At 43.6% G+C, this 12,039-nt stretch overlaps 1 protein-coding gene across 2 annotated transcripts in view; it reads left to right on the forward strand.

Moving 5' to 3' along the window:
- The window catches only part of LOC118584273 (pyrethroid hydrolase Ces2e-like), an 11,771-nt gene extending 7 nt beyond the window's left edge, over nt 1-11,764 (forward strand). Inside the window, exons 1-12 of one of the 2 annotated variants that reach the window (XM_036188414.1) lie at nt 1-66; nt 5,955-6,159; nt 7,294-7,435; nt 8,022-8,155; nt 8,237-8,492; nt 8,923-9,021; nt 9,256-9,415; nt 9,537-9,595; nt 9,832-9,976; nt 10,477-10,614; nt 11,074-11,146; nt 11,578-11,764. The exon at nt 1-66 is cut by the window's left edge and continues 7 nt beyond it. In XM_036188414.1, coding sequence (XP_036044307.1) covers nt 1-66; nt 5,955-6,159; nt 7,294-7,435; nt 8,022-8,155; nt 8,237-8,492; nt 8,923-9,021; nt 9,256-9,415; nt 9,537-9,595; nt 9,832-9,976; nt 10,477-10,614; nt 11,074-11,146; nt 11,578-11,764 — 1,664 coding nt within the window. Of the gene's footprint in view, nt 67-5,954; nt 6,160-7,293; nt 7,436-8,021; nt 8,156-8,236; nt 8,493-8,922; nt 9,022-9,255; nt 9,416-9,514; nt 9,596-9,831; nt 9,977-10,476; nt 10,615-11,073; nt 11,147-11,577 lie in introns of both variants that reach the window. The other variant, XM_036188413.1, reaches the window with a different exon arrangement.
- Nucleotides 11,765-12,039: the final 275 nt, after the last annotated feature.

Below are 12,039 nucleotides of genomic sequence, written 5' to 3' on the forward strand. Positions count from 1 at the left end.
CAGACAGACTTCCTGGATGGCTGAATTTTCTGACCTGTGGGCTTCTGCTTCTCTTCTCTGTGCAGGGTGAGACTCTCTAAGGAGGAATGGGGGACCCATGTCCAAGCTGCTAAAACTTGATAAGAGGTATTGACTGAGATTGCAGGAGTAAAATACCAGGGAGGAAGAGCCGGTGCAGATGGCAGTGTGCAGAACGTGAATCTCCTAATTCCCTACAAAAGCCCAGAGTCTAGCCCCTCTACCAAACAAGGGGTCTGGGAGGCCTGAGGAACTCCAATACTGAGAAGCTACCCCAGTATGATGGGCTTTCAGTTGTGTTGGATCTTCAGAGGACAGAGGACCAGAGGGGACATTTCCTCTCTGTGTTGCTGAAAATGTAGATGTTACTGACTTGGATAATAACAGCATAACTTCATGCTGCTGAAGAGTCCTCATGTGTCACTCTCAGAATAGAGATGTGCCATGGCAGTCCTCCAAAGGCCCTGCATAAGGTTCTGGCTGCCACTAAGGTATGCAGATGGTCCCACTTATACAACCTACAGTTGTACCTAGAAATCTGGGTTCCCTTCTCCATGGTCCTTACGTAGGCCTTGGTTTCTGGGCCAACTAGCATGTGCTGAAGGTGTGTACAATTTTCAGGTCCTTATCAGAGCTGAGTCAGAGGACATTGTGCTCAGGGTGTGTGTGCAGCCCTAGGTTCCCTTACCTCAACTCCTAGTATGATCTCTGTTGACCTGTAACCAGGCCTCCCCACTAAGAAAACTGCACTCAACTTAGCCTGGGACTCTTCCCTGTTGTTTCCATGGTTCGGGCATCACCAGCACCTTCTTGACAGGAGATTCTGCCAGATTCACTCAGGACTGTTATTTTATTTTATTTCTTTTCATTAAGAAATTTTCTATTCACTTTATATATCAATCACAGAATCCCCTCTTCCCACCTCCCCCCCACCCTCTGCTACCAACCTCCATCCCCACATTTTCCAAACTAAGATTTCCTATGGGGAGTCAGCACAGCCTGGCACACTCAGCTGAGGCAGGTCCAAGCCCTTACCCCTGCACCAAGGCTGTGCAAGGTGTCTCATCCTATGCACTGGGCTCCAAAAGGCCAGTCCATGCACCAGGGATGGATCCCAAACCCCTTCCAGTGGAGACCCCCCAAATAGTTTAAGTAAAACAATTGTTTCCCATATCCAGAGATGGCCTAGTCTAGTCCTATGTGGGAACCAAGCATTAACTCTACAGTTTATGGGTTTCCACAAGTGTGGCTGGTCCTTTCTGCACATTTACTCATCATGATCTCGATGTCCTTTACCCACAGAATCCTTACTCTCTCTCATTGATTGGATTCTGGGAGTTCAGCCTGGTCAAAGACTTTTTCCACATCTAATGAGATGATCATGTGGTTTTTTTTTTCTTTCAGTTTTTTTACTTAGTGTATTACATTGACGAATTTTCATATGTTGAACCATCCTTGCATCCCTGGGATGAAGCCTGCTTGGTCATTTTGGATCTTTTTTTTTTGATGTGTTCCTGGATTCTGTTAGCCAGTATTTTATAGAGTAATTTTTTTAATCAATATTTATCAGGGAGATTGGTCTGTAATTCTCTTTCTTTGTTGCATCTTTGTGTGGTTTGGGTATCAGGGTAACTGTAGCCTCATAAAAGAGTTTAGCAATGTTCCTTTTGTTTCTATGTGTGGAACAATTTGAAGAGTATTGGAAATAGTTTTTCTTTGAAAATCTTGTAGAATTATGGGCTGAAACCATCTGGTTCTGGGCTTTTTTTGGTTAGGAGACTTTTAACGACCATTTCTATTTCCTTAGTGTTTATTGGTCTATTTAATTAGTTTATCTGGTCTTGATTTAACTTTGGTATGTGGTACCTATCCAGAAAATCACCCATTTCTTTCACATTTTCCAATTTTGTAGAGTATAGGTTTTTGAAGTACGACCTGATTCTCTGGATTTCCTTATTGTTTGTTGTTATGTCTCCCTTTTTATTTCTTATTTTTGTTAATTTGGATGCACTCTCTCTATGTCTTTTGGTTAGTTTGGATAGGGACTTGTCTATCTTGTTGATCTTCTCAAAGAACCAACTCTTTGTTTCTTTGATTCTTTGTATTGTTCTCCTTGCTTCTATTTCATTGATTTCAGCCCTCAATTTGATTATTTCTTGTCATCTGTTCCTCCTTGGTGAGTTTGCTTCTTTTTGTTTTAGAGATTTCAGATGTGCTGTTAAGTTGTTAGTGAGAGATTTCTCTATCTTCTTTATGTGTGCATTTAGTATTTAGTATCCTCTTAGTATTGCTTTCATAGTGTCCCATAAGTTTGGGTATGTTGTACATTCTCTTTCACTGAATTCTAGGAAATCTTTAATTTCTTTATTTATTTCTTGAGCCCTTGGTGATTTCATTGGGCATTATTCAGTTTCCATGAGACTGTAGGCTTTCTGTAATATTTGTTGTTGTTGAAATCTAACTTTAAGCCATGGTGGTCTGATAGGATACATAAGGTTATTCCATTTTTTTTTAATCTGTTGAGATTTGCTTTTTGACCAAGCATGTGGTCAATTTTGGAGAAGGGTCCATGGGGTGCTGAGAAGAAGGTATATTCTTTAGTGTTAGGATGGAATATTTTGTAGATATCTGTTAAGTCCTTTTGCATCATAATATCTGTTATTTCCCTTATTTCTCTGTTAAGATTCTGTCTGGCAGACCTGTCCATTGGTGAGAGTGGGGTGTTGAAGTCTCCCACTACTGGTGTATGGAGTTTGATGTGCAATTTAAGCTTTAGTAATGTTTCTTTTACAAATGTGAATGCTCTTATATTTGGGGCATGAACATTCAGAATCAAGACTTCATCATTTTGGATTTTCCCTGTGATAAACATGTAATGTTGTTCGTGATCTCTTTCAACTGATTTAGTTTGAAGCCTATTTTATTAGATATTAGGATAGCTACATCAGTTTGCTTCTTAAGTCCATTTGATTGGAAAATCTTTTCCCAGTCTTTTACTTTGAGGTAGTGTCTGTCTTTGAATTGAGGTATGTTTTTTGTATACGGCAGAAGGATGGATCTTGTTTTCATATCCATTCTTTTAGCCCGTGTCTTTTTATAGGTCAATTAAGTCCACTGATATTAAGGAATATTAATGGCCAGTAATTGTTAATTCTTGTTATTTTTTTTGTGGTAGTATTATATGTTTGTCTTCTTTGGTGTTTGTTGGTGTGTGACTAACTATTTCCTGTGTTTTCATTGGTGTATCTAACTTCCATAGGTTGGATTTTTTTCTTCTAGTGCTTTCTTTAGGGCTGGATCTGTGGAAAGATATTGTTTAAATCTGGTTTTATCAGGGAATATTTTGTTTACTCCATCTATGGTGATTGAGGATTTTGTTGGGTATAATAGACTGTGTTGGCATCCATGGTCTCTTAGTGTCTGCATAACGTCTGTCCAGGACTTTCTAGCTTTTGGAGTCTCCATTGAGATGCTGGATGTTATTCTTATAGGCCTCCTTTATATGTTTCTTGGCCTTTTTCCTTTGCAGCTCTTAATACTTTTTCTTTAATCTGTATGTTCAGTGGTTTGATTATTATGTGGTGAGGGGACTTTTTTGATCCATTCTATTTGGTGTTCTGTAAGCTTCTTGTATCTTTATAGGCATTTCCTTCTTTATGTTGGGAAAGTTTTCTTCTATGATTTTGATGAATATATTTTCTGTGCCTTTAAGTTGGTATTCTTCTTCTTCTATCCCTATTATTCTTAGGTTTGGTTTTTCATGGTGTCCCAAATTTCCTGGATATTTTGTGTTATGACTTTGTTGGCTTTAGTGTTTTCTTTGATGAATCTATTTCCTGTATTGTATCTTCAGTGCCAGATACCTGCTCTTCCATCTCTTGCATTCTGTTGGTTATGCTTGCATCTGTAGTTCCTGTTCATTTACTCAGATTTTCCATTTCCAGCATTCCCTCAGTTTGTGTCTTCTTCTTTATTGTCTCGATTTCAGTTTTCAAATCTTGAACTGTTTCCCTCAACCGTTTAATTGCTTTTTCTTGACTTCCTTTAAGGGATTTATTGATTTCTTCTAATTTTTTTTTGTTTTGTTTTTTTAAGACAGGGTTTCTCTGTGTAGTTTTGTACCTTTTCTGGAACTCATTTTGGAGACCAGGCTGTCCTCAAACTCACAGAGATCACCCTGGCTCTGCCTCTAGAGTGCTGGGATTAAAGGCGTGCCCCACCACCGCCGGGCTCCAATTTCTTTTGTTTGACTGTTCCTTGATTTCTTTAAGGAAAAATTTTATTTCCTATTTAAAGATCTCTATCATCATCTTAAAGTCATTTTTAAAGTTGATTTTTTTCTGTTTCTTCTTTGTTGGGATGTTCAGGTCTTGTTGATGTAGGTTCTGATAGAGCCATATTGGTTTTTATGTTGTTGACTGTATTTTTCCACTGGCATCTACCCATCTCTTTTTCACTTGGTGCAAGTGGTGTCCGTGTCTGAGGGAGCCTCTCTTGGTCTGATAGATGCTCTTGGTCCAGTAGGAGCTGTTTTCTAGTCGGGACTCTTGGTCTAATTGGTGCTGATGGACTTTTTTTGTCACAGGGAACATCTCTTAGTCCAGTTGGCACTGGTGGGTTCTGTCGCAGGGAGTACCTGCAGTCTGGGAGGGTTGGTATGTTTGGGAGGGGTGGGGCTTGTGGGTTACAGGGTCTGGTGGGGGATGATCATAGTCCAACACGTCTGTAGGATGCCTGCCTATTGGCCTGAGACTGGGACTGCAATGGGTAGTGGTGTTGGGGTACAGGGTTATATCCCCGGGCCCAACCTAGAGAAAGACTCACCTCTTAGTCCAATTGGGCACTGGCAGGCTCTGTCTCAGGGAACAGTTGCAGTCTTGGAGGGTGGGGGGGATTTGGAGGAGGTGGGGCTTGTGGGTTACAGGGTCTGGTGGAAGATGGTGGTAGTCTGACCTGTCTGCAGGAGATCTGCCTGCCAACTGTTTTGAAACTGGGACTGCAATAGGTGGTGGTATGGGGGTGCAGGGTTGCACCCCTGGGCCCAAAGCCTAGGGACTGTGGTGTTCAGGTTTGAGGATAAAGACTCACCTCTTAGTCCAATCGGGCACTGCCAGGCTGTGTCTCCATGGCTGTTGTTTGTTTGAATTTCTGGGCTCAGAATCACTGACAACAATAAAATGAAAAAGATTTGTGTCTCATTCCCTCTATACCTCCCAGGCCTGGATCACCACAGGGATAGCAAATGACAGAGTCTGACATATAGTGCAAGGATTACACAAGAAGAGATGTATGATTTAGGTGTAGCCATATAGCTGCAAATTTTGCACCCAGGAAATTGAGGCAGGAGGATCTCCAACTGCAGAACCAGTCTGTGCTACCTAGCAAGAACTTGTGTCAAGACAATAAAAAACAAACAGCAGACAAACAAACAAAGGAAAGAAAATGAAATTTCTTCAGCTGTGTTTGATTTTACCTGTTGGTCATAAACTCTGTCCCCACTCTGGGTCATAGCTTACAGCCTCTGGTATGAAGGACACTTTACTAGATTTCATGTGAACTTTACAGAGAGCTTTTCTGTGAGGATGAAACATCATGCATGTAGCTAGGCTACATGGGATAATTTTCAGTGTGACCATGTAGTCCCTATGCTGGCTCACATAGAAATGATGGAAAGGAGACTCTGTTATTAGCACACATGGGCCCGGAGCACAGAGCTCATAGGGCTGAATGATGTCCTTGAGTCCCATGGTTCTTAAATGGGTCTGGTGAATGGACTAGAATTGGAGGTACCTAGTGAAGACTATAACAGGCAGGAAATATGTAAATCCTGTGTTTTCAGTCCAGGATTTTGCATGAGGCTGGAAAAAGGGTTGAAAATATGGAACAAAAATGGCTGATTGAGCAGATTAACCCAGCTGTCACCTCTTTTTTTACAGGCCAGGACTCTTCCAGCCCCATCAGGAACACACAGACCGGACAGGTGCAAGGTAGCCTTGTTTACTTAGAGGATATCAACATGGGAGCCCACACCTTCCTGGGAATTCCCTTTGCCAAGCCACCAGTAGGACCTCTGCGGTTTGCTCCTCCTGAGCCCCCTGAACCATGGAATGGTGTGAGGGATGGAACTTCCCATCCTGCCATGTAAGCTCTTCTGGGATTCAGTAGACTTCAGGCTGGGAGAGAGCTATGTTGTGAGCGATGTTCCAGCTGCAGTGGTTCTTACCTCTCAATCCCACATCCAGTTCCCCTTCTTCATGGTGTAGGGGGATTCCTACTTACATTTTCCCAAGGGCCTGCTGAGATTCAGAATGGAACAACTGGTACCAGGCTCAAGGTTCAGTGTTTGGCCTCCACAAGGAGCTAGTCTTGAGTACTGCAGATGAAAGCATAGGCACATTTGTCTTGAGAGTCAGGTTATATCATGTGTCTCAGACACTAGGGGAAATGTCCCTGGGAGGAGATCAGGCTTCATCACTTAACCAGAAAAATTCCTGAGTTTTATAGCAGAGATGGAAGAATCTTAATAGTGAAGCCATGCTACCCAAAAGACTGTGCCCTCCATGGTCACTGTGCCAACCCATGTGAGCAGATGTTGTTTGTCAAGAACAAGTCCATGTGCTGACCATGAGGAGGCCTGTGGGAGAGATGAGGAACCCTGAAAATGGAGACTTTAGGTGAAGGAGGTCCTAGTACCTTGTGGGAAACTAATTCACACTAATTTATGCAATAGCACTGTAGAGGTGACTTACCTGTTTCAGGCCTTAATTGGGATAGGGAGAAGTGGTAAAAATATGAAAACCCATGGTCAAAGGCTCCTAGGACTCTCCATTTCCTGACCTTCTAACAAGTAGGATCCAAGACCATCTAAATCCCTATTTGGAGGTCTGGGCTCTATCACAACATCCCCAGAGCCTGAGACTTTTATCTGTGGAGGAGAGACTTTATTTATTTATTATTTTGTGTATTTGGTTTTTTTTTTTTTAATGCATGTATGTCTGTGTTCCATGTTCATTCAGTGTCCTTAGATCACCTTTGACTGGAGTTATATGGATTGTCAGCTGTCATGTAGGTGCTGGGGATCTAACCCAGGTCCTCTGGACGAGCAGCTAGGGCTAGTGACCACTGAACTAACACTCTAGCTAGCCCCAAGTGGGTCTTTAGAAAACGATCTCATATTTGCAGGAGGTAGTTTTTAGGAGACAATCTACCCAGTTTCTGATTTTAACCACTTTGATTCAGTCCTTGGAATAGTTAACCACTTATCATTGTCAACAGGTGTCTACAGAATATCACTGTAATGAGTACAGTAACTGAGACCATGTTCAAAGGCACCCCACCTCTTCTTTCTATGTCTGAAGACTGCCTGTACCTCAACATCTACTCACCTGCTCATGCTTCTGAGGGCTCCAACCTGCCTGTGAGTGTCAGGCCATGGCCAACTTGGGGTGGAAGGACATCCCTTCTGAAGGAATATGGAAGGGATAATATCATTCTTGGCTTTGCTTCTGTATAGACCCTGCCTGATATTATGTCCAAGGATGCTTTGTTGCCCATTGTAGGCAGTTAACTCAAGGGCTTAGGGACAGAAATTCCTGGAGGCACAGAGAAGTCAGAGTCTGCAACTTAATGAATTCTGGGCTTGTGCCCAAAAAACCCAATCAGATTTCCCAGAGATGAGGTTTGTATCATCGAAGTCATAAAAACTGACTCATCTGTTTGGCCAAAAGATTGGAGGGCATTTGTTTTATTTCCATATGTGACCATGAAGGACACATGTCTTTCCTTTTCTGGGGGTCTCCTTGAGTATTGGAGATAGTCTTTGGTATATCAGACAAAATAATGGTTGAGAGACTCTTCCTGATGGAACTTGGATCTTTTAACAGATGATGACAGTTGGGATTGTCTATGTGGGCAGCTTCAGAAACAAAGCAACAGATATTCTAGATGACAAGTGGCACTTGGGCTGGGTAAGAGGAGTGATCTATTATTATTATTTTTAACAGGTGATGGTATGGATCCATGGTGGAGGACTGGTTCTGGGCATGGCTTCCATGTATGATGGATCAAAGCTAGCAGCCATTGAGGACATTGTGGTGGTCACCATCCAGTACCGCCTGGGTGTCCTGGGTTACTTCAGGTAAGCCCAGGGCAGGGCAGGAATTTGGGAGCTGAGTAGAAACAGGACAGCCCTGTGATTCCTGTCTTTGCCACTTCACAGCACTGGAGACCAGCATGCCAGAGGCAACTGGGGCTACCTGGACCAAGTGGCCGCCCTACGCTGGGTCCAGCAGAACATCGCCCTCTTTGGAGGCAATCCTGACCGGGTCACTATTTTTGGTGAATCAGCAGGTGGCGCAAGTGTGTCTTCACTTGTTTTGTCCCCATTGTCCAAGGGACTCTTCCATGGAGCCATTATGCAGAGTGGAGTAGCCCTGCTGCCTGGTCTCATCTCCCAGTCTGAGTTTATCTACACAGTGAGTTCCCTCAGTTCTCCCCATCCTAGTCATCTATCCCATCCCTCACTCTCAGAACTCCTGGTTCTGCCTGCTCTGTGAATGCAGTAAATATCATTGGGGTACCTAGGACTTTCTTTTTCCTTTTTTCTTGTTGAAGACTTCAAGGGTTAGACTGCGTACAACTCTGCCTCATTTAGCTGAATATTTTCTATGCCCCAAAAAGTTGTACCTAGTAGCTCCCATTGTGTTGAGAAGAATTGCAGCAGGTGAATTAGCTCCTTGTCTATCTCATATCAACACTGGGGAAATGGGAACAATTGCATTTCTGGTGCAATCCACAAAGTTTACCCACTGTGATTTGTGGGGCATACACAATAACTAGGATAATTAGGAAATCTTCTTTCCCTGCCTGGAAGGATGAACAGGCTCCTGCTTGTGTTCTGTACAGATGGTGGCCAACCTCTCTGGATGTAATCAGATGGACTCAGAATCCCTTGTGGGTTGTCTGAGAGGAAAGAGTGAAGAGGAGATTCTGGATATCACTAAGGTTTGATTGCATGTTGTTAGTGTCTTGGAAGGGTTTCAATTGGGAGTGAAACAGAAAGTCCTTTCTACTCAGGGACAATGTAGCTGATGTGCATGTCTTGATGCCCTTGTAGCTGTCAATGCACAATAGATACAAGTTCAACTTAGCCAGGGATGTGAATGGAAATCATAGGATCATTTGACACCAGAAAATATCTGGACCCTGAATTTGATCCCTCACCTTGAATGCCCTCAGGTCTTCAAGATCATGCCTGCTGTGGTGGATGGGGTATTCTTTCCCAGCCACCCAGAGGAGCTGTTGGTCTCTGCTAATTTTCAACCTGTCCCCAGCATCATAGGTGTCAACAATGATGAGTTTGGCTGGGACATCCCAACGGTGAGTCCAGATACAACTCCTTGATTAAGTGATGGGATGGGAGAGGGTGCTCAGAGCTCCACAGCCCCAACTACATCCTATTTGAAAATCAACTTGAACCTTTCCATCCACCTCTTAGTACCTGTTCAACATTGATACTGGGGAAAAAATGGACAGAGAGACCATTCAGGCTGTTCTACAGAGCACACCAGCACAACTGGTAAGACTCTTAATATTGTGGGCCAATGAAAAGGGGGCTTCTAGTTATCTGCCATTGCCAAGAGCCACCTGAGCAAAGAATACAGTATGTTTCTGTTTTGTGGAAGGGTCACCCTCAGTTTTGTCCTTTGCTCCATTACCTTCTCCCATCTCAGACCCCTGTCTCTTCACTTGAAGATACTGATTGCTGGTGTTGAAGTTTTCCTAACACATCTTTACTGGATCCCTCTCAACTAGATGATGTCCCCTGGTGTTGCTGACATTCTGGTAGAGGAGTATTTGGGAGACACTGAAGACCCTGAGATTCTCCTAGCACAGTTCAAGGAGATGATGGAAGACTTCATGTTTGTGGCTCCTGCCTTGCAAGTAGCACATGCTCAGAGTGAATACATCTATGAATATGCCTCTGGGTTGGGACTCTAGCTAGTGGTAGAACACTTGCTTCATATGCATAATGGCACGTGATTAATCTCCAGGAGTGTCTCAAAGAAAAAGAGGGCTGATTCTAAGGAGCTGTCTCAGAACTGTGGCTCCAAGGACAGTCCTCTAGTGTCCAGGTTTCCACCTATGTCTTCATTTTTTCTTTGGTTCCAGGCTTCTGAGGACTCTTACTTTTGTAAATCCTCATGTCTAATGTAAGAGCATAACACCTCCAGACACAGATGAGGAAAGTGATGTAATGATGTGCTAGAACTTCCTCAAATGATCCAAGGTCATGCTTTAACTAAGGGCTTTCCAAAGACTCATGTTTCAGCCTTGGAGTCCACACTCCCCTAAACTCCCAGCCATTGTAAACTTTAGGTCAAGTTATCTCACACAAAAGATGAGATAGGACAGGTCCTGGTAAGAGGCACCTATGTCATGCTGTGTCTACACTTCCAGGTCCCCTTGCCCCTGTCTACTTCTATGAGTTCCAGCACATAACCAACTTCTTCAAAGATGGAAGACCACCTCATGTGAAGGCTGACCATGATGATGAGATTTCCTTTGTCTTTGGATCTTCCTTCTGGGGCACCAAATGTGAGTCTTTACTTTTCTGCATGAGTAGGATGGGGACCCAGATGAGAACTGAGGCATGACTGAGCTCACTGTCCAAGTGAGGATACTAAGGTTCTTGGAGAGCCTTTCTCAGCTATCTTGTAGCTTCAAATTGTATACAAGCATTGTGATCTGAATACTTCCCAGTCCATTGTACTTTCTTTTCCATCCCTGCCCTGATGGTGGTGTCAGGCCTGACATCTAAGGGGTATGGTTAACGCCATGATGTTTTCTTAATTGAATATGCCAGAGCAAAGAAATGGCCTCTGTACTAAGAACAATCTGGGGTGGAGGTGGTGGATTCATTTAGAGGCTGGGGCAAGTAAGGGAAGGGTGGAAAATGGAAGAACCTGGATCTAGGCAGGCTGTAGCTGGGATTGTGGATGTGGCAGCTGCATGGGGTGTCTGGGACCTGGACCTCTGTCTTTCTCATGGCTACAGTTGACTTCACTGAGGAGGAGGAGCTGCTGAGCAGGAGGATAATGAAATACTGGGCCAACTTTGCAAGACATGGGTGAGAAGATACATCCCTTGAATCTCCTAGGACCTCCTCCTGTTTGTGGCAGCCTCAAGAACATACATACATGCTTTATCACATGATAGGTTATTCCTCAGGGGGAGGTTCCTCTTACACAATGGTCCCATATGAGTGTTAGCCCACAGTCATCTCCCTGGGACTTTGCATGTGTGGCCAAACTGCTCTAGTTTTGTGTACATGAGCCTGTTATAGAGATAAAGGGAAAACCACCCCAGATGGTCTTGCCCATTATGAATTGATACTACTGGGAGTTTCTTTTTTGCTTCTATCATGAGACCATCCTTCCTTGTCCTTGAATTCTGGCCTGCTCTATGCAAGATACTGAGCCAAACTAGGGGATCTATTATGGGCACAGCATAACTCATAGTGATCCTCACCACACTGTTAACATGGGGGTGTGTCCACAGGAACCCCAACAGCATGGACCTGCCCAACTGGCCTATGTTTAACCAGGATGAGCAGTACCTGCAGCTAGACATCCAGACTAATGTGGGCTATGCTCCGAAGGCCAACAGGATGCAGTTCTGGACCAATATTCTGCCCGAGAAGATCCAGCAGCTCAAGGATGCTGAGAAGAAGCACACAGAACTATAGCATGTAATGTACCATAGTGGAATGCTCTGAGTAGAAGTGGTACCCACACACTCAAAAGAGAGGGGTGACTCCATCTTTCATGTGTCCATGCCTCCCCTCTTCATGTATCTGTTCAGCTAGCACTTAAGCGTGTAACTGGTACCCTGTTTGTCTGGCTTCTGTCTTGTTTCACATATTCAATAAATTCCCCATGACAGTGTATTTGTGTGAGCCCTAGTGGATGCCAACGTTGCTTTGTAACTTAGTGGACCTTCATCTCTTCCTCTCTTCTTTAC

The sequence above is a fragment of the Onychomys torridus genome, chromosome 5 (assembly GCF_903995425.1).
Source record: "Onychomys torridus chromosome 5, mOncTor1.1, whole genome shotgun sequence".
In the NCBI taxonomy this organism is placed as follows: Eukaryota; Metazoa; Chordata; class Mammalia; order Rodentia; family Cricetidae; genus Onychomys; species Onychomys torridus.